General features: G+C 39.9%; 1 protein-coding gene across 5 annotated transcripts in view; it reads right to left on the bottom strand.

The window, feature by feature from the left end:
* Positions 1-27,820, bottom strand: part of SNTG1 (syntrophin gamma 1) — a 647,197-nt gene that overhangs the window by 152,091 nt on the left and 467,286 nt on the right. For all 5 annotated transcript variants that reach the window (XM_056521890.1, XM_056521891.1, XM_056521889.1 and 2 more), the window contains 3 exons: positions 10,787-10,844; positions 5,728-5,771; positions 5,604-5,645 (listed from right to left, as the gene is read on the bottom strand). In XM_056521890.1, coding sequence (XP_056377865.1) covers positions 5,604-5,645; positions 5,728-5,771; positions 10,787-10,844 — 144 coding nt within the window. The remainder of the gene's footprint in view (positions 1-5,603; positions 5,646-5,727; positions 5,772-10,786; positions 10,845-27,820) is intronic.

Here is a 27,820-nt window from a genome sequence, read left to right as displayed (position 1 = left end):
TTGCTAAAAAGGTAACAGTGTGCTTTTGTGTGGGTATCTTTAAGACTGTATAACTGGGTATACTTTTCTCCAAACATACTAACTGTTGTTCGTGCATTCAGTTTTTTTTTATTTTTTTTACTTTGTTACCTTAGGAAAGAAGGAATTTTAAAGTCAGCAAACTCACTTATAAATTTGTTAGTGTATTGCTTCTTCTGTTTCTCAACATGTAAATGGAGATTGCAAGTTTCTTATGAGATTGGATTTAGTACAGTACATTTTTATTTGTTACAAATAACTTTTTTCAGTAAAAGCTTGTGTAGAAAATATTGATTTGTTAATAGTTGTCTATTATTATTATTTTTTTTTAATTATTATTATTCATTATTAATTAATTATTGTTAATAATAGGTGCTTTGATAAACATACCTCTTAGGACTGCTTTATGACTACACCATGTATTTAATATCAAAGTGTCTTCTAGTTTGTTTATGCTAAAGTAATCTTTTAGAAGTTCTTCTATATGGAAAAAAAAATAAACCAATTTGTTCAAACTAGAATTTGAACTCTTGCTGAATTGAAGGTGATGTGAAAGCAGTGATGTGATACCGGGGCATGACCAGACTGTGTTATTGTCCCAATATTAGAAGAAATTATTTTTGTATGAGTTCTTCTCAGAAGTAATCAGCACCCTCCTTAATTCATCCAGATCCTTTTTTAATATTTGTAATATATTATTTCTTTGTTTTTGTCATTAGGTTGATGAGTTCTTTTGTTGACATAACATTTATTAAAGGGGTACTCCGGTGCTTACACATCTTAACCCCTATTCAAAGGATAGGGGATAAGATGCCTGATCGCGGGAGTCCTGCAGCTGGGGATGCCTGCGATCATGCACGCGGCACCCCGTTTGCAATCAGTCCCCGGAGCGTGTTCACTCCGGGTCTGATAACGGTCGACCGCAGGGCCGGCGGCGCGTGACCTCACGCCCCCGCCCCCGTGTGACGTCACGCTCTGCCCCTCAATGCAAGCCTACGGGAGGGGGCGTGATAGCTATACACTTCTATGGGATTCCGCACTCCCGTTGACACTTTGGAAATGCTGCTTGCTGAATAGCGGGATTTCTGATGTGTCAATGGGAGTGCGAATTCCGCCGTGTGAATAGACCCTAATAGTTAGGGTGTTCGACCTATAAGATGCAGTAGCAGCAAAGATGCATTCCTGATCAGCACCATCTTCCTCTTACCTTGCTGCTGTATTCCTTTTGATATTTTAGCTTTTCATGTTAGGTTTTTAAAGATGGGATAAGAAAATGGGGCCTTCATTGAGCAGAAATAAGGTCCAGTGGAAACACTTTCTCTTGAATTTAGTCTAACCCAGTAAAATATTGTATAGTCTACACACACACACACACACACACACACACAGCATTTTTGTGTTTGCCATTTGGTTGTGTGTTAGGGTCAATAGCATTTTTTTCAAGCAGTAATATTAGTAGTAGTAGTAGTATGTGCTTACAGATTTTAACATAAGCTATTCTTTAGAGATTTAAAATGCCAGAAAAAAATGCATACACATAAATAAAGTCACATCCAAATGCAGTCCATGGATTTACTAGATATCTTTTCTAGCTGAAATAGGCCATCAGCCTACTTAGTATTAGTCCCTCCCGCTAAATCTTTCTGTATGTCAGCTAACAAGTATAGATAACCTTCCTTACAATTTAATCGTAAATCTAATCAGAGAAATCATCTTAGAATCTCAGTACCCTAAGGCTAGGTTCACACAACAATTTGTGCCTTCAAGGCGCCGAAACGTCAGGAAAATGTCAAAATGACATGCAAAGGTTTCTGTGCTCGAACAATAACAGATTATATTCTTTTAATGGCCAGAGTATAGCGTGGTCAGCTAGTGATTAAGTTTGTGTAGGCCACATTTCTCAATCCGAGCCAAAACTTGCAAACGCTTCTGAAATTACACAAATGTAGTCACTAGCTGACTGCGCTCAGGCTTTTAAAATGAATGCTTGTTCAGGCATAGATATGTCGGCATGTCATATTGACATTTCCCCAACCTATCCGTGCCTCAGATGCACAAATCGTGGTGTGAACGAGGCCTAAGACTATCAGATATTTACGGCATCAAAATGACTTGATCACATACAAATAGAGTTATCTGTTATGACTATATATGTAAAGACTTAAATGAATTCTTATAACACGATCCTTAACTAGATATTGTCAGTTATCCTGAAATAAAAGAATACATCACACTTCTACTCAAGAATAAATGAAAGAATCTCTGAATCATTATATCTTCTTTGGTAAATGTAGCATTACAGTACAACAAGAATCCATGATAGAGACTTAAAACAGCTTATCGGCATCTTCATTTTTGATATTTTAGACTCGAGGGTACTCATATCAGCAATTTATTTTGGACTTATTTTTCTCTATCACAGTTTGCTGATCTATTCAATAAAGCAAAAATAATTACTTTGCAGAAATAAAATAAAAAGTGGACATATGCATACAGTATTAAGTATGCCATATATTTGCATCAACGTATTGTGTTTAGGTAAGTACATATACATTTTTCTTGGGGAAAAAAATATTGCTAAACAACATGCCCAACTGTATAAAAGAAGGCTATTTTTTTCAATGTAGGAAACATCATGATGACAGAATAATAGCCATCTAGGCATCATACAGATTTTAAGCATAATCCAAGGAAGGTTGGGTTGGTCAAGCACATTGTACAGAGATTGGCGATGTGTTAAATTTACACATCATCAATGAGTATTGTACGGGAGAAGGGTGTCCAGGGGTAAAGAAGAATCTCTGCTCCTGTACGTACATTTCGTGGCACACTAAGTTAATACCTTAATGTGCTATGTAATGTATGTTGTTTCCTCCTATTTTTAACACGTTAATTCCTGTAGGAAATGTGTCGTTCACAAGTTCAATTCAGAATCTTAAAAACACTTCATATTGATATTGGAGTCCCAGTCTATATTATTAAGGTAGTCTCTGCCTACCCGAAGCTTAACCGGTTGCCGTCTAAGGACGATCCGGTTCGTCCTGGGACGGCAACCATTGTATGACGCGGGCTCCCTACTTGAGCCTGCATCATACTGGCCGTCCCCCAGCTGATTCCTGTAGCTGAGGGCCAGCGTCAATAGCCGACAGGCGGTGATTGCCACGGGCGGCTATTAACCCTTTAGATCGCCGCTGTCAAAGTTGATAGCAGCGTCTAAAGGGAACTTTAAACCATCTCTGGTGGTCCAGTGGGGTGGGTCACCCCCCCAGCATGATCAGGGGGGAGGGGGGCTATCCACTACCTCTCATTATTTGTTGGCTTTTGCACTGTGAATGATAAAGCCTGGCAGCGCAGAGCACACAGATCAATGTGGTTCTATGAAACCCCATGGATCTGTATGAGGAATCTAATGATTCCTCCCAAATGTCCCCTAAGGAGACAACAAGTATAAAAAATAAAATAAAAGTTGAATAAAAAGTTTAAAAAAAAACACCCATTAACCTCTTCCTTAAAGGTTTAAATCACCCCCCTTTTCCCAAATTCCGTATAAAAAAATATGTAACCTTAATAAACATAAACATATGTCGTATGGCCACGTGCATAAATGTCCAAACTATAATAATGTAAAGTTAATTAAACTACATGGTCAATGGTGTAAGCGCAAAAAATTCCAAAGTCCAAAATAGCATATTTTTTGGTCACTATTTATATCATGAAAAAATGAATATAAAGTGATAAAAAAGTCCGACCAATACAAAAATGGCACCACTAAGAACTTCAGATCATGGCGCAAAAAATGAGCTGTCATACCGCCCCGTACATAAATAAAAAAGTTACAGGGGTCAGAAGATGACAATTTTAAACGTATAAATTTTTGTGCATGATTATGATTTTTTTCAAGGAGTAGGACAAAATCAAACCTACATAAGTAGAGTATCATTTTAATCGTATGGAACCAAGAAATAAAGAGAAGGTGTAATTCTTACCAAAAAATTTACTACGTAGAAACGGAAGTCCCCTAAATTTACAAAATGGTGTTTTTCTTAAATTTTTTTTTTTTTTTTTTGGGTTTCACCGTAGATTTTTGGGTAAAATTACTGATGTCATTACAAAATAGAATTGGTGGCGCAAAAGATAAGCTAGATTTGGATTTTTTGGTGCAAATTTGAGAGGGTTATGATTTTTAACCCCTTATGGACCACGGGTTTTTCCGTTTTTGCACTTTCCTTTTTCCTCTTCACCTTTTAAAAATCATAACCCTTTCAATTTTGCACCTAAAAATCCATATGATGGATTATTTTTTGCGCCACCAATTCTACTTTGCAGTGACATCAGTCATTTTACCCAAAAATTTACAGCAAAACGGAAAAAAAAATCATTGTGCGACGAAATTGAAGAAAAAATGCCATGTTGTCACTTTTGGGGGCTTCCGTTTCTACGCAGTACATTTTTCGGTACAAATGACACCTAATCTTTAATCTGTAGGTCCGTACGATTAAAATGATACCCAACTTATATAGGTTTGAGTTTGTCGTACTTCTGTAAAAAATCATAACTACATGCAGAAAAATGTATACTTTTAAAATTGTCATCTTCTGACCCCTATAACTTTTTTATTTTTCCCCATATGGGGCGGTATGAGGGCTCATTTTTTGTGCCGTGATCTGAAGTTTTTAGCAGTACCATTTTTGTATTGATCAGACTTTTTGATCGCTTTTTATTCATTTCTTCATGATATAAAAAACGACCCAAAATACGTTATTTTGGACTTTGGAATTTTTTTGCGCATACGCCATTGACCTTGCGGTTAAATTAATGATATATTTTTATAGTTCGGACATTTACGCGCGCGACGATACCACATATGTTTATATTTATTTTTATTTACATGGTGTTTTTTATGGGAAAAGGGGGGTGATTTGAACTTTTATTAAAGAAAGGGTTAAGTAACATTTATTAACTTTTTTTTTACACTTTTTTTTCCAGTGTTATAGCTCCCATAGGGAGCTATAACATTGCACACACTGATCTTATACCCTGTTCACTGCAAAGCCATAGCTTTGCAGTGATCAGGGTTATCGGTGGTCGATTGCTCAAGCCTGAGGCAGGTAAGAGGACCTCTGCTCGTGTCCCAGCTGATCGGGACACCACATTTTCACTGCGGTAGTCCCGATCAGCCCCGCTGAGCAGCCGGGCAGCTTTGGGAGCAGTTTTTGATAGAAAGTAACTCTATTTTTCAATTCCTGAATAACCCCTTTAACACATGACACCACAGTTAGAAATCCAAAGGGGATTAAACAGGAAAAATTTTGGCCAGTCGATTAGCATATGCTTCACAAGGAGAAGTTGGAATCCCACATCTCCAATTGTATTGGAATACATTTCTTTCTATGGTAGCCTATAGCAGATATATGCAGCTGGATACAATTGTAAGTGTTTTGTTCATCTTTATGTTTAAATGGTAGCACCTAATATTTTTTTCTTTCATTTTAATATAAAAAGTTCTGTGTTTTGATGTTTTTTTAAAATATGTTTATGATTATTGTTATTTTTAGAAAATTTATATTTGTAAATGATAAACTTACCACTTCTTCATGCTTGCACTTTCTCACATTAATGCCATTAATCTGAAAACAAAACATATGCACAGATATTGATGGCTGCCATATTGTATGACTATTGGAAATATAGCTCAAGCAATGCCCTTACTTGCAGAATAGCATCTCCGATGAACAGAAGACCAGAAAGCTCAGCTGTAATCATGAGAAGAAAAAAACACCTGATGAATAACCAACATAAACAAATACATAAATACTATAATCTTGAATAGTATATTGATAAAAACAACAACAAAATCTGTTTCTTCCATCTAACACTGTGCTTGAAAGCATTTTCCATGCTGGTTCTTCCCAATATGAGAGACAGAAAACTAATTTTCCAGGCTGCCAAAAGTAGAGAGCCTGGGAAGAAACATTAATCCTCTTAAATCTCCTATGGGCAGTTGTAGAAGTTACAGACTTGGTAATTTTGGTATTTCAGACATTGCATTTTCTTGATTAGGAATGAGAAGGATGCATCTATCTGCCACAGTGGTATAATTCAATTTGCCTCTAATTCTTCCCTAAGTAATAATTTATTTTTTCATCATCCAGTCATCACACAGAGATTGTAAAGCATTGCAATGACTCCCAGACTTTTGGAAGAACCGTGTGTACTTTGAGTACCAAGGCAAAAAAAACCACATGGAAATATAATTTCTTATATAAATGAATGGATCATTGCATGTGGTTTATTTACATATTTGTAGATTTCCTGCTCTCTAGGAATGCCAATTGTAATCCATCGCAATATATTTTCCTTTTCTTTACTCTTTTTGGCTTTATACATTCAGTTATTATGGGGAAGAAGTTTATGTGGAGCATTCTAGCCAGATAACAATCTGATATACTATATATCAATGAACCAAATAAACATATTAGAACAAGAGGCTAAAAATCTGAATTTTACTCATCTGGCTACTACACACCATTGATGTGAAAGACATCTAAGAAGCCACTGAAGAGACTTAGCATGAATATCCTCACAGAAGATAAACATGAGAATTCCACATAATTGCCACTACATCAAATTTTGGAATACTATAAACAATCTGTAAACAGTGCAAAATATATGAATTAAAATAGTGGGATGAATCCATCCATCCATCATTGTTATATTATATTTTTAGAGCTATTGTTCCTTCATTTTATAATTATGTTCTATTTTTCAGTCATCTTAAAATATGCAATGATTTGGTTAATATAAAAAACTGATAATAAAAACTACTATCTTGAAAAAATCTAAGGTTGCCCTACATCTTGTCAGCAGCACAACATATGGGGGAGTTTCTACACCTCTCATCTCATCAAGGCAACTTTGTCGAGGACTTGTAGGCTGCCCCCGGGAATGAACATGTCTCTGACTCTAGAGAGCCAAGGGCCTCTTAAATTACTAAACCCCCTCACAACACTAATATCTGTTGAGTTTAAGGCTCAGCCCCTCTGGTAAGTGCCCCCGAGGTGGATGTGGCTATAGCTTATTTTCCAAACACATTGGCCCTCATTTACTAACTTTTTGTCGGGTATTGCGCCAGAATTCTGTCTGGCGCACAACCCGACAAAATCAAAATCACTCAGAGTGAAAAAAAAATAAAATACAAAAGGGGTGTTTTTCCCGGCAAAAGGGGCGTGTTCCTGACGAAAAGAGAAAAAACCCTCCGAGTGGGAAGAAAACTCACAGGAAAACCTGTGAGTTTTGCTTCACAGAAACCCGACAGCTCAGAGCTGTCGGGAAATTACTCAAAACGGAGTAAATCCTGCTACCCGCAGCATGGAACAGGATCTGTTCCATGTTGGGGTAGTAGTACAGGGGCTGAGGGATTGATCGCACCGGGTCTCACTTCTGAGACCCGATCCGATCAAAAGTTATTAAGCAGGGGAGCGGGGGGCATGTTCCGATCCCCTGCAATGTACTGTAAACTTTCATTTTTAAATTCCCCACCAGAAGCCTTGAATGGCCGGGACCGAGGAGCCAATCAGGGCTCCTGGCAGATTTTTAATATAGAAGCGCTGTGGTGGGCAAAGATGTATAGAATCGCTGGGGGGGGGTATATATCTGGCCCCTCCAGCGTTTCTATATATCTTTCCCCCTGCTGCGCTATATCAAACTTAGTGCCCGCTGCGCTTGAATAAATGTACTGCCCCCCCAGCGCTATTATATATCTATAGTGACCCCCGTTGCGCATATTTATATATATATATATATATATATATATATACATACTGCCCCCCCCCCAAGCTGCGCATATTAATTTTCATGTTCTCCCTCCCCTGGCTGCCAATGAATGAAAACTCTATTAGCGGGGGAGCGGAGGGCTGCTGCCCGCTCTCGCTGCTAAGAGTTTGTCATTCATAGCGGGCAGCAGCTGCATATCATGCTGTGGGGGTCAGACATATGGATATATGTCTGACCCTCGCAGCATACATATACAAATGCCGGCTCACCGCTATGAATGACAAGTAAGCTATTGGCAGCAGCAGCGAGCCTCCGCTCCCTGCACTGCTTTACTTGTCATCCATAGCAGTGAGCCGGCACCTGTATATATAAATTCTGTGAGGGTCAGACATATATCCATATGTCTGACCCCTACTGCGCATCTATATATACAGGTGTCGGCTCCCCGCTATGAATGACAAGTAAAGCAGTGCAGGGAGCGGAGGATCGCTGCTGCTGCCAATAGCTTACTTGTCCTTTATAGCGGTGAGCCGGCATTTGTATATGTATGCCGCGAGGGTCAGACATATATCCATATGTCTGACCCCCACAGCATGATATGCAGCTGCTGCCCGCTATGAATGACAAACTCTTACCAGCGAGAGCGGGCCGCAGCCCTCCGCTCCCCCGCTAATAGAGTTTTCATTCATTGGCAGCCAGGGGAGGGAGAACATGAAGATTAATGTGCGCAGCTTGGGGGGGGCAGTATATATATAAATATGCGCAGCGGGGGTCAGTATATGCGCAGTGGGGGTCAGTATAGATATATAATAGCGCTGGGGGGGCAGTACATTTATTCAAGTGCAGCGGGCACTAAGTTTAATATAGCGCAGCAGGGGAAAAGATATATAGAAACGCTGGAGGGGCCAGATATATACCCCCCCCCAGCGATTCTATACATCTTTGCCCACCACAGCGCTTCTATATTAAAACTCTGCCAGGAGCCCTAATTGGCTCCTCGGTCCCGGCCATTCAGGGCTCCTGGTGGACTGGTGGGGAATTTAAAAATTAAAGTTTACAGTACATTGAAGGGGATCAGAACATGCCGCCCGCTCCCCTGCTTAATAACAACTGATCGGATCGGGTCTCAGAAGTGAGACCCGGTGCGATCAATCCCTCAGCCCCTGTACTACTACCCCCAACATGGAACAGACCCTGTTCCATCATGGGGTTAGTAGTACAAGCACTAATGTAGTCAGAATTTGCAGATACTTTTTTCTGTCGCACAGAATACATTTTGTGCGACAGAAAAAAAAACTGCGACAGAAAGAAAGGGAAATTGGGCGACAGATTAGTAATTCACAAGGAAAAAAAAGACGAGTACACTGAAAAAAAAACCTAACTGACACTCCAGTCTTTGTAAATGAGGGCCATTATGGCACCTTTTGCAGATTGATTCAATTTGAAGTACTCAATAAACAGATGAGAAAAATGTGCCTTTGGTATACTGGAGCTATGCTCATCGCTGTCCAGTGTTTCTGGGTTTGAGGACGTAATGTCACAGTCCTGTTCAGTCAATCAGTGGATGGGGCAGGACATGACTGTGGCCATTGATTGAACATGTGATATTTAGATATTTAGTCATCGAATTCAGAAGCCATGCATGGCAGGTACAGGAGCTCCTTGATAGTGGCAGAAGTGGGGGGGAGCCTGAGAGGTAAAAGTGGATTTTTTTTTAAATCACCTCCACCCTGACCAACTTTTGTGCTTTCAGCAAAAATGCTCTTAATTTTCAAATTTGGGGCCATTTATCCAACAGCTAAAGCTTGACAGAATTTGGGTTATGCGACAGTACAGTGATCCCAAGCTCACCAGCAAATCTACTTGTAAATGGCTGAAAAAGAAAAGAAGCAATGTGTTGTAATGGCCCAGTAAAGTATAGACCTCGACCCAATAGAAATGCTGCGGTGGCATTTTAAACGGTAATTTCTAAACTCTTTTGACATGTCATATAGACGTCAAAAGTTCTGATTAGTTGGGGTGTCAGTGCTGACACCCCCACCTATCCCTAGATGCACTTTACTCCCTAAATTGGCGCTCATTACAGGAAATGGCTCCATAGACTATCCTCTAGTTTTATCTGGTTGCAAGGGTCTAACTACTGGAACTCCCACAATCTTAAGAACAGTGAACCAAATCTCTCACGAAAATGTGCACCACTGCTCCATTCATTCTCTTTGGGAGCAAACAAAGATAACTAAAGCTGAACACTGGGGAGACTCTGTTCCCATTCCTACCAGTAGGATCACAATCAGATAATTCTCATATATACTGAGAATAGGGGATCATTTATAATTGTGGAAAACCCATTTTCAAGTGCTGTTCATAAAAAAAAAGTGCCTCCAAACTTCAATTAACAAAATCAATGTTCTAAAATGATGTGGGAAACAAAAATGTCATACAGAGTATGATTATTTTAAGTTATTGCTTAGTGCTAAAGGTGACGCTATAAGCTACTGATTTACTTAGCTTTTCACACATGTTTTTTTTATCTTAGCTTTCTTCTTATAACATATGTATTATCACTTTATTTTTTTGTAAGAAGAGGAGAAAACTTTTTCACACCTTTAATCATACTAGTTGAATTTCATGTACCAAAGATACACATAATTGTAGGAAAAACAACAATTCCGCTATTGCTCTTTGGGAGATTTTTTTTTTCTTTTTGTAGCAATTACTGTATAAATAATATTTTCATTTTACTGTAAAACAAACCTGAATCAAGATAACTCAAGATAACTCTGAAAAAGGTCGTGAACCATGATTCTTACTACAATTCAACAAAATGACAGGTAAAATCCTCGTCCTGTGCTAAGGATAAAAACTTCTTTGCTCCATTTTTTTCCTAGTTCCTTCCAAAATTCTTAGCAAACCTCTTAAACTGATGCTCATTTAACATGCCAACATTTACCATCATAGAGTGAATGTCTGCCATAAGTATATGAACATACTGTACCTCTTTGCTCTTTGGATATCTTGGATATAACAACTGGAATATTATGTTCAGATCCTCCCTAAAACACATAGAAATTGCATCTATTTATAGAAGAAGATAAAAAGTGAACAAATGATCACTGGATTAAATTAAAACAAATAAGAAATCATAGCAAAACAAATAATGACTAGATCAAACTGAAACAAATGATAAACCAGACTGTGTATAGGAAAGCTATATAACACTATAAATATATACACAAATCATAGAAACAGTGGAAATAATAATAGTAAAATAAAATGTAACTTTCAATGCAAAATCGAAAAAAAAACACTTAATTAAATATATAAATGTTTTCTCCACAGCAAAAAGGCAAACCAGTGGACAGAGCAATAATATGTTGCAATATATATTCTGTGCCATATCCCTAAGGCTCCTTTCACACTATGAAAAGGACCCGTTGTATAACACCCGTTATAAAATCGCGGGCGATCGCGGGGTAAAATGGCCATTAGAAAAGCCCTAACTTACGTTAGTAAATCCCATTATAGTATATGGGATTGTTTTAATACACATTTTAATAGTGCATTCACTATTTCTCCCGCTACTATCTCCCGTCCCAAAAAAAAGGGGGGGTTATGAATGACGGGCGAGAACGGGTTAAAACGTGTATTAGAACAATCCCATAGACTATAATGGGATTTACTAACGTAAGTTAGGGATTTTCTATGGGCTTTTGCTATGGGCAACTGGACAACTTTTCTTCTGCACAGGTTTTGATAAATCTCCCCCATAAACCATAGTGAAGCCACAAAAAAACAAATAAAGGAAAAATGGCTCAGTATGTTACCCACCCCAAAATGTGCAAAAAGCTGTAATACTATGGATGTTTCTTTTTTTGGGGGGGAAATTTAACCCCTTAAGGACCGGAGGTTTTTCCGTTTTTGCATTTTCGTTTTTTGCTCCTTGCCTTTAAAAAATCATAACTCTTTCAAATTTACACCTAAAAATCCATATGATGGCTTATTTTTTGCGCCACCAATTCTACTTTGTAATGACGTCAGTCATTTTGCCCAAAAATCTATGGTGAAGCGGGAAAAAAAATCATTGTGCGACAAAATTGAAAAAAAAACGCAGTTTTGTAACTTTTGGGGGCTTCCGTTTCTACGTAGTACATTTTTCGGTAAAAATGACACCTGATATGTATTCTGTAGGTCCATACGATTAAAATGATACCCTACTTATATAGGTTTGATTTTGTCGGACTTCTGGAAAAAATCATAACTACATGCAGGAAAATTAATACGTTTAAAATTGTCATCTTCTGACCCCTATAACTTTTTTATTTTTCCGTGTATGGGGCGGTATGAGGGCTCATTTTTTGCGCCGTGATCTGAAGTTTTTAACGGTACCATTTTTGCATTGATAGGACTTATTGATCACTTTTTATTCATTTTTAAATGATATAAAAAGTGACCAAAAATGCACTATTTTGGACTTTGGAATTTTTTTGCGCGCACGCCATTGACCGAGCGGTTTAATTAATGATATATTTTTATAATTCGGACATTTCCGCACGCGGTGATACCACATATGTTTATTTTTATTTTTATTTACACTGTGTTTTTTTTTTTATTGGAAAAGGGGGGTGATTCAAACTTTTAATAGGGGAGGAGTTAAATGATCTTTATTCACTTTTTTTTCACTTTTTTTTTGCAGTGTTATAGGTCCCATAGGGACCTATAACACTGCACACACTGATCTTCTATGTTGATCACTGGTTTCTCATAAGAAACCAGTGATCAACGATTCTGCCGGATGACTGCTCATGCCTGGATCTCAGACACTGAGCAGTCATTCGGCGATCGGACAGCGAGGAGGCAGGAAGGGGCCCTCCCGCTGTCCTGTCAGCTGTTCGGGATGCCGCGATTAGCCGCGGCTATCCCGAACAGCCCGACTGAGCTAGCCGGGAACTTTCACTTTCACTTTTAGCCGCGCGGCACAGCTTTGAGCGCGCGGCTAAAGGGTTAATAGCGCGCGGCGCCGCGATCGGCGCTGCGCTCTATTAGAGGCGGGTCCCGGCTTCACTATGACGCCAGGCCCACCATGATATGACGCGGGGTTACTGTGTAACCCCGCGTTATATCAGAAGAGCAGGACCAAGGACGTACCGGTACGTCCTTGGTCCTTAAGGGGTTAAAGTACCACATATGGATTATTTGCGTAGTCTGTAAAAATTCTTACACAATTATTTTGTGCTTTATTCTATTTTAACACAACACAAATTTTAAATTAAAATTTTGTGGGTACGCCAGCATGTACATGTCCAAAAATAAACAAAGTGTGCAGTGTGTATTTTAAACCTTAAAATTAACAGAGTTATTAGTTATATAATTATTATTTTCTATAATTAACATTAATGTAGTAGCTTTGTTTCATGATGCAGAACAAGAACAGTTGTTAAAGTGGGTGTTAATGTCCTTTTCTGCAGACGTATGTACTTTCTGTAACCCAGGTTGGACCTGGAATACATATGCGACTTTTAAATGGAGATGCCAAAATTTTTCTTCATAAGTAGCAACTATCGCATTTGATAAATACATGACCACTGCAAAGTAAAAAATTACTACATGCGCAAGTACGTGCAACTTTTTTACGCCAAAAAAATCTACTATGGAGCTTGCTAAATCTCCTTCTATATGACTATATTAACTTATAAAACCATTAACCGGTTGCTGTCTAAGGATGAGCAGGCTCGTCCTGAGACAGCAACCAGTGTAGGGCTCCCGACTCAAGCCAGTGCCATACCGGCCAGGCTGATTCCTGTAGTTGAGGGCCAGCGTTAATAGCCAACATGCCGCAGGTGGCTATTAACCTTTTAGATCGCAGCTGTCAAAGCTGACAGTGGCATCTAAAGGGACCTTTAACCAGTCCCTGGTGGTCCAGTGGCAGGGGCAGGGGAGCAATCCACTTCTGGGGTAGTCAGAGGGTTTACCTTTGCGTCTGTGGCTGCTGCCTGGCAGGACAAGGCTTTTTCAATCGAGCGCAGAGCACACAAATTAAAAATGTATGTAGTTCTATGGAATTGCATTGATCTGTATGAGGAATCTAATGATTCCTCCTAAAAGTCCCCTAAGGGACCAATAAAGAAAAAAAAACTAAAAAAGCTGAATGAAAGTTTAAAAAAAACACCCATTAATCCCTTCCATATTAAAAGTTTGAATCCCCCCCTTTTCCCAAATTCCATATTAAAAATATGTAAACATAATAAAAATAAAGATGTGGTATCACCATGTGCGCAAGCGCAAATGTCCGAACTATAAAAATATAACATTAATTAAACTGAACGTTCAATGGTGTTTACATAAAAAAATTCAAAAGTCCAAAATTGCACATTTTTGATCACTTTGTGTGCCCTAAAAAAAAAATAAAATAAAATAGAAAAAAGAGCCCTTATACTTCCCCATATACGGAAAAATAAAAAAAGGTATAGGGGTCAGAAAATGAAAATTTTAAGCATATTTATTTTGGTGCATATAGTTATAATTAGAGAATAGCACATTTTTGGGAAAATTTGATTTAGCCGATTTGCTGAATTTCCCGAAAAAATTTGGTTTGGTCCGAATTTATTCGGGGCAAATTGCTATTAAAACAGAAAGCCTCAATAGGGGTGTAGAACACTTTGCCTTATCGTAACACGCATAGGGAGTGTGCTGTGTTAGTGAAATAATGCTGTTATCTAGTATGACATGCAGAGTGCAGGCATCGCTATTAGAATCACTGCCGCAGAGCGTCTGGATGTGGCAGCAGGGTCGGGAGACCATATGGCGTCACAAGGGAAGAGATTAAAGAGATTTAAAAATTTTAATTTCATTTTTTTTAAATTATTTTTTTAAATCCTTTTTTGAGGACCCATTCTGGTGAGCATCGAGCTGGCAGTCTGCTGTGAGGTGAGCTAACGCCTGTCCCAGCCCCTGCCTCTCAGTGCACCCCCCATGCTTGGAGTGTCCACTTTAAAAGGGAGGGACTGCAGTACCAGCAACTTGGTCAGGAGCACCTTCAGCTTCTGTGCTGTTGGATAAGTGGGTGCATACTGCTAGAAGTTGCTGAAGTGAAAAAGCTTGTACTTGTATCTTAAAATTGAGCTGGTGGTCATCCATGAGGTGACCTATCACCTGTTACAGCCACTGCCTCTCAGTAATAATATATAACGATGATCATAGGGCCTCACAATTTAAAAGATTGAAGAGATTTTTTTAAAGAGTACCCGTCATCAACTAAACTTACCCTGATCCCCCTCTCCATCTGTCCCTTACTATAACTATGCCCATCCTTGTGTTTATTGAGGTTTAAAATGCTGTGGAAATACCTTTTTTTATCCCTCTTCATTAGCTCAGGAGCACTGTCTTTTTGAGGGGTGGAAGGAGGCGGGTCCGGGCAGGCATGATGTCACATGAAGCCTGGCCGGGACTCTGTTTCTGCCAGTCTTCCTGTATACTGCTCTCCCTCTGCAGCAGTGTTTCCCAACCAGGGTACCTCCAGCTGTTGCAGCCAACAGCTGTCCGGGCATGCTGGGAGTTGTAGTTTTGCAACAGCTGGAGGCACCCTGGTTGGGAAACACTGCTCTGCAGTGTACATACAGACTAAGTACAGGGGAGGGACGGCAGCCTCTGTCTCTCTCTCTCTCTCTCTCTCTCTCTCTCCTGTGTCTCTCTGCACTAGAAAGTCAATGCTGAGAACCAGGGGCGGTGGGAGCAATTACAGAGGCAGTAATTAAGATGAATGTGGGAGGGGGGGGGCACAGAGCAGGGAGTGCAGTGAGATAATGCAATGTATAAAATAACGTGTGGTGAGGGGCAGGGAGAGGTGATTGGCCTCTGTTATATGAGAGGCATGTGCAGGCTTGTAGCTCACAGTGTTGCTCCAGGCTGGGAGCGAGTCCTGAGCTGAGAGTACAGAACTTTGTGGAAGGACCAGATCCCTTTCAGCATTAGTCCTAAAAGCTGTACAATTACTATGAAAAGCATGGGAAGCTGCCTGCAGGCATAGAAGAGAGACCCCTAGTGGCCAAAAGTATAAAATGAAAAAACTGGTATAAATATTAATATTTTTTAATGAAGATATATTACAATATGTCTTCATTAATTATTATGAACAACATATTAAACGTTTTTGTTGATGACAGGTACTCTTTAAATTTAAATTGAAGATTTTGATTAAATTAACAAGTGTGACACTGTGGCAAGGGAAGGGTATAGTTTCCTAGCTAACCCTGGAGAAACCTCCACCTGTGGCCTAATTAATGAGGTAGCAGAAAGGGGAAGTGTGTTTACAAGAAAGTCAGACAGAATAGTTGGGGCTCTCCCCAGAAGAGAGCAAGGTGGCTGTGGGAGGAGGCAGGGGTCCTGGTGAGGAACACACAGCCCAAGCTGTGAGTGGCCCCAAGGGTGGACGAGACACTCAGCAAGATGTTACAAACGCTGAGTGTGAACAGTGAGTAGAAGGTTGCAGGAGGCATAAGTTTAACTGGCCGGAAAAAGCCAAACAGTTCATAGTCAGGGCACGATGCATTGTTTAGTTAGTGACTAGACGTTCTAGGGTTTTATTTGTTCCTGTGTTATATTTTTATTTATCCTGCAACCTGTCTAATAAAGCTGGCAAGGGGCCGTACTTGCATAAACTACTGTGGTTTGCCTGTGTGTGCTTTGCTTTGTACGAGTGGCTGAAGTGCATGCAAAGTTTCCTTCCCAATGTTAGGATGTCTATTCAGATGGGGGGGGGAACACTTCAGGAACTGCTTGTCAACCAGATTGAACATGTGTGCCATGTAGGGCACATGGCTCAGGCTTCCTTGACGCAGCGCAGACAAGATGTTCTTCCCGTTTTCGGTCATCATGGTTCCCATTTCCAGTTTTTGTGGAGTAAGCGATAATTCGATTTCTTGTTGAATTACTTTTAGGAGTTCCTCCCCTGTGTGACTCAGTTCGCCAAGGCAAACCATGTGAAGAATAGCGTGACACCGCCGTGCCCTGCACACATGGTAAGCTGGAGGACCATTGAGACTTGTCTGTGCAGTGGAGGCTGAGGATACAGTGGAGGATGAGAAGGTGGAGTCACACACTGTCACAGGACCAATGGCCTGATAGCGTGGAGGCGGAAGCGGCATGACCTGTCCAAGTTGCTGTTGCTGAATGAACCACATTCACCCAGTGGCCCGTAAAGTACATGTATTGTCCCTGACCGTAGTTACAGCTCCACACGTTGGCGGTGCCCTGCACTTTGGTACACACTGACAGGCTCAAGGACGGGCTCACCTTCTGTTCCACAAAATTGTGCAGGGCTGGTACTGCCTTTTTCACAAAGAACTGATGGCTTGGGAGTCTCCACCTCGGCTTGGCACAAACCATCAGTTCTCTGAAAGGTGCAGAGCCCACTACTTGAAAAGGGAGGGACTGCAGCAGCAGCAACTTGGAAAGGAGTACATTCAGCTTTTGCGCCATTGGATGGGTGGGCGCATACTGCTATACGTTGCAGCAGTGAAAAAGCTTATACTTGTGTCTGAAAATCAAGCTGGCAGTCCGCCACAAGGCCAGCTACTGCCTGTCCCAGCCTGTTATGGACATAAAAGTTTTATTTTTACATCGATGATATACCATTTAGCATACTTTTCCCTCTCCCCATAGTCTAAAGAATAGTTTCTAACACAGATACAGGAGGTGTGGCCAACGAACCAGTTTTTCTGCCTTCTGTGAGTAAAGTAGGTGGAGCATAAGCCACAAGGTGGGGCATTAGGGGATAAAAGTCTTGAAAGGGCTCTTTTTGGTCTCTTGGAATTTTCTGCAAGAGGGGAGCATCTGCTCCTCAACATCATAGCCTGGGATGGACAAGTATATTACTGTATCATTTCTACACTAAATATTCATGTATCACTCGGGTAGATCCATGCTAGTTTGCTAAACATAGATTATTTACTATTGTATTAATGCTTGTATGTATGTCTTATTTGGTTTAGCTAACTAATGTTTTATTAAATGTTATCAACTTTGCTGGTTACCGAGTGATTGTTAATTTGGTGGGATACACCGCTGGTACAAGACATTTCTGCCAAAATATCTTGTATAGTTGTACAAAAGCTAATCAGTGTTTCTTGGTGTTTACAAACATATTTAGGCCTTATAAATTTAGCCTGTACTTCTTGCTTCCGTTTCATATAGTTGGTGGCCATTTTGGGGACTCTAACAAAGAAAGCACATGGTAGGGGGAGGGGCAAGTTTTGTAGTACTCTTATCCTAAAAACCACAATTGGTGTAGTTAGCAGGATTTGCCACAATATGTGGAGCTGCAGACAGGATTATCACCCTAGAATGACCACACAGCCCCTACCTTTAACCCCCCCAATGCTTATGACTGGGCTTTCCGGGAGCCCGAAGCATTTTCTTTGAAAAAATAACTACAAGATCAATATAACAAGGATATCACATGGCGGCACAATGACAGAGCCTAGATGTGGCAGCAACATGACGAGACCATAGGGCTCCACTATGATAGAGCCTGGATGTCTCAGCAGTATGAGGAGACCATATGGCAGTACAATGACACAGCCTGGAGGTGGCATCAGCAGCATCAGGAGTCCTGCAAGTGACCCAATGACAGAGTGGGGTGGTGGGTGTTAATACCAGTAGCCAGTGACAAAGGTGGGTGAAAGAAGGAGAAATTGGCATCAGATGTGTGCTATCAGGCAGCAGGATCAGAATAGAATCTGAGGTAGGTAGGCAGAAGAAAACGGTCTCTCTTATCAAAGTGTCGAGGTGCACAAGTAAGTATTGAGAATATGTATTATGGAAAACTTAACTTTTAATATTATTCTTAGGATAAAATATATGTACCCAATTTTTTTTTCCATCTAACAAAAGGAAAGGTGTGCAAAAAACACCATGTGCCACCTACACCACCAAGTATTGATGCAATGCAAAGGTCTCTTAAAGGTGGAAGGGAACAACGTATGGCCTATTGTAACAGGTGGGGGTAAAATCTTCCCTTGTAAGGCCCTACCCTCGCACTATTAATTTCCTTCTTGGCAAGTGTTACTCGCCTTAAAAAGGGTGGCCCCACACCCTGGGAAATGGCAGTGTTTTTAGGTGGAAATAGGGAGAGGTCCCTGTGTGGGGCCGCCCTTTTTAGGATGAGTAACACTTGCAAAGAAGGGAATTAATATTGTGAGAGTAGGGCCTTACAGGGGAAGTTTTTACCCCCACCTGTTGCAATGGACCATACGTTGTTCCCTTCCACCTTTTAGAGGTCTTTGCATCTTATCAATACTTGTTGGTGTCGGTGGCACATGTTTTTTTTTGCACACCTTTCCTTTTGTTAGATTTTTTTTAAATTGGGTCCATATATATTACACTAAGAAAAGTTAAGTTTTAGCTAATGCATATCCTCAATACTTACTTGTGGTCTGATACTGAGGAATTTCTTTAACTGGGGAGCAGCACCTTAATTACGTTTGCCAGTATCCATGGTAGCACAATGAGAGTGCCTGGAGGTGGCAGCATCAGCATGAGGAAACCCTATGGCAGCATAATGACAGAGCCTGGAGATGGCAGCATCAGCATTAGGAGACCATATGGTGGCACAATGACAGAGTCTGGAGGTGGCAGCATCAGTATGAGGAGACCATATGGGGGCCCAATAGCATAGCCCGGAGGTGGCAGCAACATGAGGGCCATGCCAACTCAGGGTTGAGTGTGAGTAACCCACCGACTGTTGACTGGGGGTGTCGGATGTCACATGGGATGAAGTGGATGACCGAGTGAACCAATCAATCAAGGTTGCTGGTCAAGACACGACTGCTAGCTGACACTGAGAGCTCAGACCTCTCACTGCGACTCCTGCTGCCGCACGCCCCTACTCTGCTGCAACCTCTGCCTGTGCCTGATGAATTTATTCCTTTGCCACTCCTATATGCACGTCCTGGCACTTCTCTGCCGGACATACCAATACACCAGCTGAGTGCGTATATGTTACACTTATGAGAGGAGGACAATACGCTCCACTACGGTTAAAACTGTATTTAGCTACAAAAGAAGGTGTGTAGTTTTGGCTGGTTTTTCAGAATAACTATGCCCTTATGACTTTATCAGGAACAAAATCGTAAACCACATAGGTGTTCGTACAGTATATACTTATGAGAGGGGACTATTGAGCTCCACTACGCTTAAAACTGTTTAAAACTACAGAAACAAGTGTGTTGCTTTGGCTGGCCTTTCACAGTAACTAGGCCCAAGTTATTTTAACAGGAAAAATATAAAGGACACCACGTAGATGTACGTACAGTTTACACTTATGAGAGGAGGACTGTAGACTCTGCTACAAACTGTATAAGGCTAGAAAAACAAGTGTGTAGCTTTGGCTGGCCTTTCACAGTAACTAGGCCCAAATTAGTTTAACAGAAAAAAAAAACGTACACCACCTATCTACGCACAGGCTACACTTGTGAGAGGACAACACGTTCCACTATGCAACCTGTATTAGGCATTGAAATCAGGTGACTATGGCTTTTCATGCTCACCCGAACTTGCCCCTTTTAGCTTTAGAGTTGTGGTACACACTAGTGCTGCAGCACAGATTTGCTGTGTAGTACAGCATTATTATGCACTAATAGCAGGTGACAATGGCTTTTAGAGCTCACCCTAACTAGCCCCTGTTAGCTTTAGTTTAGAGTTGTAGTACATCACACTGCAGCAGTACAGAGCTGCAGTGTAGTACACTCAAGGGAGTACTTTCTCTCTCTTTCTCTGTCCGCAAGATGGCTTCTGAATATATAGGGCTGTGACATCACAGGGCTGGCTGGCTGCTGATTCAGGGTCATCCCGCCTACCCAGAGTTCTTACCCTCATGTCCTCACATGTGGATCCACCATTTTAGATGCCCTGGAGCCTGGACCGCACTAAATGGAGTTTAATGAAGCGATTTGTTTAATCGAATCCGGGCAATACTCAGATTCGTTGCAAAGCAAATTTTTCCTGAAATTCGTAACAAATTCCGATTCGGCAGATTCGATTCGCTCATCCCTAGTTTAAAAAATGTATAGGTAGTAAAATTTAATAAAACTCATATAAATTAGGTATCCTGTAACTGTATGGACCTACAGAATAAAGAGAATATGTCATTTTAACCGAAAAGTGCACTGTGTAGAATCAGAAGCCCACAAAAGTATCAAAACGGTGTTTAAAAAAATAAATAATAATCTGCCCCACAAATATATTTTTTTCTGGTTTCGCCGTAGATTTTGTGATGAAATGATTGATGTCATTACAAAGGTAAATTGGTAGCACAAAAAACAATCCCTCATATGGGTCTGTAGTTGGAAAATGTAAAACGTTAGGATTTTTAGAAGCTGAAAAGGAAAAAAACTAAAGTGCAAAAATGAAAAATGGCCCGGCCCTTATGGGGTTAACCCCTTAATGATGCAGGATGTATATTTATGTCCTGTGCTGGCTCCCGCGATATAACGGGTTGGTCCCGTTGGCCATCGACGGCTGGGACCCGTGGCCAATACCAGACATGTCCGGTATGAACCCTTCAGACTCGGCGATCAAAGTTGATCACCGTGTCTGAAGTGAAACCAAAACCATCCCGGCAGCTCAGTCGGGCTGTTCGGGACCGCCGGGGTGAAACTGCGGCATCCCGAACAGCTTGCAGGACACGAGAAGGATCCCTACCTCCTCCTGCGTGTCCGATTGCCGAATGACTGCTCCGCGCCTGAGATCAAGGCAGGAGCAGTTGAGCGGTGATAACACTGATCAATGCCATGTTAATGCATGGCAGTGATCAGTGTAGGAAATCAGTGTGTGCAATGTTATAGCCCCCTAAGTGAAAATAAAGTTTTAATAAATGTGATTTAACCCCTTCCATAATAAAAGTCACAATCACCCTCCTTTTCCCATTTAAAAAAAAAAAAAAAAAAAAAACTATAATTTTAATCATTTGGAACTACAGAATAAAAAAAGGTGTAATTTTTATCGAAAAATGCACTGCTTAGAAACGGAAGCCCCCAAAAGCTACAAAATGGCCTTTTTTCCAATTTCTCCACACAATGATTTTTATTTATTTATTTTTTTGTTTTGCTGTAGATTTTTGGGTAAAATGGCTGATGTCATTACAACGTGGAATTGGTGGCACAAAAAACAAGCCATCATATGGATTTTTAGCTGGAAATTTGAAAGGCTATGAAAGGTAATGAGGGGGAAAAAAATGAAAAATGCTGAGTCCTTAAGAGATTAAGAGAAAATGCACAACTTATGTGTATTTAACAAATATATGTATTGCATGTTAAAAGACAATATTCTTTAATATTTTTTTTTATCTTCTAAGAATGTAAAAAACCCTGCTTTGCACTGTGCAGCCAAGCAGTTCCAGGACAGGGGACCTGTGCTCTATGATATCCATATGTCCCTAAAGGGAATTTGTCATCCGAAAATGACCTATTGTTTAAATCAAATGCCAAATATCTTTAAGATTTTTTTTCTATTTCACTATAATAATATAATCCTGCAGTTTTCACTCTGGCCATTGGGCATGATAACAGGCTGACACATCTTGTACTGTGGGGATCAGTTTTAGTATCCTTTCCATTATAACCGAAGGCAGGATTACAATGGAAAGTAATAATATCTCTATTATACAACTGGATGGCACAGGCCACTGATGAATAGTAATGTCTCAGCTCCTCTCCTCCTCCTTTCCAAACAATGACCTATGCAAAAGCCTAGGGTTGATGATTCAATTTCAGTTGGAAACAAAGTTGAGATGACCACAAACCCTTTAACCTATATTTATAATGTATAGAGCTTTCACTGATAAAACTACTGTATATGCAATTATTTTCTTTAAGTATGAATATATTTCCTCACTTTAATAAATAAGATAAAAAAAGAAACAACAGATAAACAAAATAAATAAATAAGAAAAACAATATGTACTGTAACTTCAAATTGTTTGTAACTGGCAGTGAATGCTTCAGTGCTTTTTAGGCAGTCAAAGCGGAGATTAAAATCCTCAAGAGCATGATTTAAAGAAAAACAATAATGGAAAAGTAATAATGTACAAGTACAAAGCGGTAAAGTGATAAGAAAATTGACCATACAGAAACAGTCTGGATAACAAAATAAGTTGTCTGACAATGTCTTATGTACGAATTAATAGGAAAACCCGTTACTGTTAGGAATATCTAGGTCAAGTACAGTACTAAATAGTGTTAAGACAGATATATAAGAGTAATAATCAGATGCACTGTCATAACCAAGTCAGTTTGCAAATTGAATATAAAGTAAACATTAAGGTAATGTAGAAGAAAATTACATATTATAACTAAAAACCTTTTTTTTTTTGTGAAGACTTCTATAAACACCATTTATTTTGTAATTATTGTTTTATTCTTGTGGAGTAATAATAGAGTGTATTGTACTTTGTGATTATGACTGGGAAGATTGGAGCTTATGTCCATTCATTATCCTGTCTTTATCCCTTCGTCCCCCAAGTGTGCTGTGATTCAGTTATAATGGACTGCTCCTCATTTTTATAGCAGTTGCATTGCCATAAGCGAGCAAACTTTTTAAACTAGACCCGTCTGAACCTGTACTTCACCAATTACCCCAAAACATTTGTTTAACACAGTCTAAGAGCCCCATACACCCTGTATAACGGTGTTAGGTCACCTGAGAGTGTATCTTTGTACTTCTGAGCTGTTTTTGAGGCCAATTTCATTTAAAATGATGGCAACATGTATGGTTAATGCTTTTGAAAATGTATGTCCAAAAAGTATCTCTTTTTGAAAACAGATGCCTGTTGATATTTATAAGCACACTGAGGTATCGAAAAAAAAGCAATGTTTATTTTATTTTTATTTTTTTTTCAAAATGGTCCAAAAAATTATTCCTGGGAGTAACAACAGGTTTTGTGCCTGGAAAGTAATGAAGCAATGGCTTTTTATAATCTAGGAAAATTATTCCTATTTTGGGGTGTAGCAACAGGATTTGTGTCCTAGAAAGTGTACAAAAGTCACACAAAACCCTCTATGCACGTTTAAAAAAAACTATCACATTTAACCTCACCAATTAAAACAGAGATTCTTAATAGGCTGACATTTCTTGTTCTGAAGAGAACACTTTTCTGTAGTGTTCCTATTATCATCATAGACAGGATTCCAGTCAAGGTAACATCTCTGTTATACAGCTGGGAGTAGATAACACAACATCCACCAATGACAATAAGTAATGTAGCAGCTCACCTACTATCTTTCACAATGACCTCTGCACATGAGTGATTGTTGGGTCCATTTCAAATGAAATTTTATTTTTAATTTTTTTATTTAATTTTTTTTTTTTTTTATTTGAACCTCAGATTTATAGAGTTATAATTGAGCTATTATAATTGAGTTATTATAGAGTTATAATTGACTCGAGGAACGCAGGGTATACAAGCTCAGCAGGAAGCAATATGGCTTTCTGTCCAGCCTAGTGATCAGCTGATCACCAGTGTCGGGTATCTGCAATGTTCTTCTGAGTCTAAGCAGATCCAGATCAGCTCTGAAGAGAGTGTCAGGAGGCTGTATTATCATAAATAAATAAACCAGCATTAAAATTAAAATAAAAAAGCAGCATTACAGTGTGAAATAGCCTCCAACGGTTTTTCACAAAATGATATCAACTTTTTCACATAGGTGACAACACAAAAAATAACTAAAATAAAATGATTTGAATACCAAAGCAAGAAAAAACAAACCAGCTTTCAATCAGTATGTGCTAGAAAAAATGTAACTGTGCTTTGTCAGAAAGGAATTCACATATGTCTGGCATCTGGCATAGGTGAACTCAGCCTTCATCTGGGCACAACTGATGCTACAACTGATGACAAGTAATCAACAGTTGCATGGCATCTGGCATCCATTGTTCCCCTGTCCGATGCTTTTCAGCGTGTCCAACTATCTGGTGTCAAAATTGAGATGCTGGATGATTGTAAACTGTCCCATTCAAATTAATGGCATCAGTTCTAGCATTAGTTTCCCTCCAGTGCACCCTGGAGGGAAACTGTACCAGACGCCTGATATATGTGAACCCATCCTAACAAGGATGACCTTTTAAGACACTTTCTTAAAACATCACAAAAACTAAATATATAACTTTTTTTAATGGAAAGTTATTTTGTCAATGAACTTGGCCCTTAAAATACTTAAATGGGCACTGTCAGATACAAAAACTTTTGATATTTTGTAAAGCATGCAAAACCAATAGGTTTTGCAATTGCTCTCACTAGAAAATTTTCACTATTTCATACTGAAAAAGTCAGTTAAACAACTGCCCCGCTGCCTGCTTGGACACATACTAGTCCTGCTGTGTCCATGCGTCATCACCTATGTCATGGACACACTTCCTTGATTGACAGCTGTGAGTGCAGGGCTCATAGCTGGAGGAAAAATCCTCCCACTGTCAGCTTGTGTCCCGCTACTGTCAGTGAGGACAAGCTGGGAGTTGTAGTTTTGCTAATGCTAGGGGAGATGTGAGCAGACAGCATACTGAGGGAGGGGGTGGAGACCTGTACAGTGAGGCCACGCCCCCTACCTTTGAGAGGAATTCAGACTAGTGAGCTAAATTAAAAGTGTAATAAATATATAAAGGTGCTAGACACATACAAATTAGATGTACATGGTCAGGATTAGGTACTGAGTGGTGTATTAAAAAAAAAGTTTTTTTGTTTGATCTGACGGGTACGCTTAAAGCGTACCCGTCAGATCACTCAAAAAAAAAAAAAAAACTGTTATATGTTGCTCAGTATCTCATCCTGATCATGAACATGTACTTTGTATGTGTCTTTGTATTTGGCTGTGCAGGCATGCTGGGAGTTTTAGTTTTGAAACAGCATGAGGATATAATTGTAGTCCCCCTTTATTACACACACACACACACACACACACACACACACTGGGTTCATATATTCTTACACATACACATTAGAGAGACACACTGATATACACACATACACATATATATACACACACACACACACACACATGCTTGGACACTTACTTTTTCATCTGCAATGCATGTTTCTGCCTCTCTCATTGATGTGTGCTGTGTGAGGGTCGGCAGCAGTCTTCCTGCCCCTCCCCCTCCCCTTCTCTTCACATGAGTCTCTGCAGTGTGTACAGCCCTTCCCCCCTCCAAAACGTTCCGGAGTCCAGGATGAAGCAGTGTTCACAGAAGCACTGAATGCATTCCAGGAGGCAGAGGGGGCAGTTCTTTGACTGTCTTTTTCAGTATGAAATACAGAAATTTTTTTAATGAAAGCAATTGCAAAACCTATTGTTTTTGCATGCTTTACAACATATCAAAAGTTTTTATATCTGACAGTGCCTATTTAAAGAATTATACAAGCTGAAATTACTACGAAATTTCTACTTACTAAAAGTCAAGGGCAAAATTATTTTAAAGCTCCTATACATAATCTAAATGTAAATAATATACATACCTCTTATCCTTCTTTTCCTAAAACATACATTACATTTATTCTACGCTACTGTAGAATGTTAGGCATACTTGCTAAGCTACAGATCCGAGTGACTATTTACAGGGAAGGTCAATATTCATTAACAACTACTTTCATAACAGACTACCAACAAAGGCTGTGTAATCTCATCCCGCAGTCATACTCCACTTTATCTGTCTTCTATGTTATGTTTATAGAAATATGGATGCTTAGAAAGAATTAGGAGAAAGATGAAATTCAAGACTGTGGGACCAGACTACAATGGGATTGTTTTTTGCATGCTACCGTGAGAAAATACAAAAAAAAAGAATTTTTTTTTTAAAACCATATGCAGTTACTTCAGTGTTTTATCCTTTATGGTCATGGCTTCAAACGTCATAAAGTTTGATACACAAATGCCCCCGCCTATAACATTCCCTACTTACCTATACACCCACTGATTATGTCCTCTGACTAGGACTAGCCTGCATAACTTACCTTCCATAGGAACTGAAAGATAATAACATTACCATATTTATACAGCGGTTAGAAAGGTGCACAAAACCGCGAACGAGGGCAAGACTATTGAGGGCCAAAAAACAGAATTTATTAAGATCTATTACATCACCAAGTATTTAAACACATTAGCCATTTCAACACGTGGGTCAGGTATGTACAATTGGTAACATCAAAACTGCCACCTACACAAGTTCTTGATTACATGTGTCGGAACATTGTGCTTAGATGCGGCAGACACTGCCCCAATACGGAAAGAGTGACCCGGGAAACAGCAAGCATCATGTCCTAGCACCCTCAACAAAGTAGGGACAAGTTGCACAAACTTAGCAGTAATCAACGGGTGACCAGCCACCAGGAGTAACAGGCTCGAAGCTGGTTTGTCAGCCAGGGCTGCCAACAGCTGCTGAAAAACTAGCACAGGACACCACTGATTATCAGTCTGAAAGTAAGTAACCACAGCCCCACCTCTTGACGTCTTTGTAGAAGATAGGGACAATTCAAAAGCCCCACTGACTAATTGTAGTTGCTGTTGGTGAGGAAAGGAGCATACAAAGACCTACACGTGAATTCCCCTGGGCAGAGGAAGCAATAGAAGGCCAGATAGATGGCAGCCTTGACTACCAGGCTGTCAACCAAGCCAAACGGGTGAGAATCTAGGAGGGAGGACATAGCTCTGAACATGTCCCCTGTTAACGGCAATCATGTCACGCTTGATGGTGCATTATTGACCAAAACCCGGGGGGGGGGGGGGGGCGCTTCACTGCTGAGTTAGTTGGAGGGCTTACCTCTCCTCCTGTTCCGGCTCCGGCACTCAGAATGATAAAGCCTGGCAGGGCCAGGATTTATCAATCGAGTGCAGAGCACACAGATCAATGTGGTTCCATAGAACCACATTGATCTGTATGAAGAATCAAATCATTCCTCCTTATAAATCCCCTAAGGGGACTAAAAGTGTAAAAGAAAAAGGTTAAAAAAAAGTTTAAAAACACACACATTAACCCCTTTGTATTATTA

This window comes from Hyla sarda, chromosome 5, assembly GCF_029499605.1.
Source record: "Hyla sarda isolate aHylSar1 chromosome 5, aHylSar1.hap1, whole genome shotgun sequence".
NCBI lineage: Eukaryota > Metazoa > Chordata > Amphibia > Anura > Hylidae > Hyla > Hyla sarda.
The sequence above is the reverse complement of the archived record's forward strand: the minus strand, read 5'-3'. Positions and strand labels throughout refer to the sequence as shown.